This window comes from Etheostoma cragini, chromosome 16 (assembly GCF_013103735.1).
Source record: "Etheostoma cragini isolate CJK2018 chromosome 16, CSU_Ecrag_1.0, whole genome shotgun sequence".
NCBI lineage: Eukaryota > Metazoa > Chordata > Actinopteri > Perciformes > Percidae > Etheostoma > Etheostoma cragini.
In genome coordinates this window covers 23,526,643-23,528,455 of record NC_048422.1, presented here as the reverse complement: position 1 = coordinate 23,528,455, position 1,813 = coordinate 23,526,643, and the positions used below count along the sequence as shown (strand labels likewise).

The window sequence follows — 1,813 nt, the reverse complement described above, 5'->3', positions numbered from 1 at the left end:
ACACACACACTCACACACACACACACACTCACACACACACACACTCACACACACACACACACTCACACACACACACACGCACACTAACTACCGGGTATAAACTTATGAGCACCACTGTGTCTAATGTACACAAGTGTGTTGCATATTGCACATTTGGGGTGACAATAGCTCAGCCCACATGGAATTGTAGGGTCGCAGGTTCAAGTCCCAGTAGGAACCAAAGTACGGACTGTGGATCGGTAGATGGAGAGGTGCCACTTCACCTCCTGGGCACTGCCAACTGCTGTTGAGCAAGGCACCAAATCCCCCCACCTGGGTGCACATGGGGGTCAACGTCTCGCTCCCCAAGTGGAAGGTTTTGATCTTTGAGTAAAACGTTTGATTTCAGCGTGTGAGCTGTTTTGCAGATGAAATCACTTTTTCGTCTCCTTTCCTTCCAGGTCTACGAGACTGAAGAGGAGGCCGCGAGGAGCAGAGAAGGGATCCTGGATATAATCAGAGAGATCAGCGAGGGGAGGGAGGTGCAGGCGGATATGGAGGGAGGGGGCTCAAAGGAGTCTGAAGAGTCTGATTTCTGGGATCGTCGGCGTCCTCCTACGCTCTTCTCTCTCCGTGTCTCCGCATGCAGTCCCACCGACGCTCCCATCATCAACCCTCCACCACAGCAGTGGGCACATCAGCCTGGAAAAAAAAAACAAAAAAAATAACTCTTTAACCTGCGTCTTGTCTTGAGGTCAGACCCGGACCACCTCCAGATCCTGCGTGCCACTCTCACTCTCTTACTATCACTTATCTGCTAGTATTATTATGGCTGCTGTCTAATTGTTGTGCTCTTACATCTGTAAAGTATATTTATCGGTCATTTTACACCTTCTGGTATCTACTTCTTTTATATATATACAGTATATATATGACGAGCATGAGTCCTACGTGTGTTCTTATGAGCGGGGGCGGTTTTTCTGCACGACTACAGGCTTCCTGCTATGTGAATTGAACAAACTGAACCACGTGTCTCACAGAATGAGACCAGTGGGTGTATTTAAGTATTATTTGTCATTCAATGGAGTTTTTTTTTCCCCATTCACTTCCTCTGGAGTGTAGTTGACCCTGAACCAACGCCCCCGTGTGTTTCCCAGCCTCCGCCGCTCTGTGAAAACCACGCAGCATGCCAAAATCTCACTGTCGTTCTATATGGATTCTCTTTACAACAAACAGCGCGAGATGAGCTAATGAAGTTATGACAATGGTTGAAATTCTGGTGTCACGCTGTTTATGTGAACTTGCAGTTTCGTCGTGGTGACGTGACTATAGTTATGCTGTAGATGGTATTTTATTGCATGATGTTCCGAGTTAATAACATTGGTTTGTCGGGTGTTATCGTGCATTTTGTGTTCTTTTTGGACTGAACTGCTGGCAAGCTATAATCTATTGCCTCTATTTTCTGCGGCTTTGTAAGTGCATCCACTATTATTTGTGTTTCTATGATATGATATAGCGTAGTTTATGAGGACACTGGTGAGGATCTTGACAGAATATGCCTTTTAAAAGAATTTGCTGGATCCAGATCAGCTTTAGAAATAGCTCTTTACTAGGCTATATGATGGACAAAAAACAACAACGTCCTGTTTAATCACTCGTATTATTTTTGGATAAAATGTCACAACCACGGATTTCACGTCAGGGTCTTAAACTAAAGGCGCTGACCCACCAACCCGATAATTGGTCGTCGGACAGTCTGGCGAGGTCGGGGACTCGAGTCTGCTCCGAGTGGTCCGTGCCGTCGTCCATCGGGGGGGGGGGGGGGGGGGGGGGG

At 46.9% G+C, this 1,813-nt stretch overlaps 1 protein-coding gene across 1 annotated transcript in view; it reads left to right on the top strand.

Moving 5' to 3' along the window:
- Positions 1-1,230, top strand: part of LOC117959726 (calcium/calmodulin-dependent protein kinase type II subunit beta) — a 42,743-nt gene extending 41,513 nt beyond the window's left edge. Inside the window, exons 19-20 of the mRNA XM_034897005.1 lie at positions 441-667; positions 1,137-1,230. Coding sequence (XP_034752896.1) covers positions 441-667; positions 1,137-1,230 — 321 coding nt within the window. The remainder of the gene's footprint in view (positions 1-440; positions 668-1,136) is intronic.
- Positions 1,231-1,813: the final 583 nt, after the last annotated feature.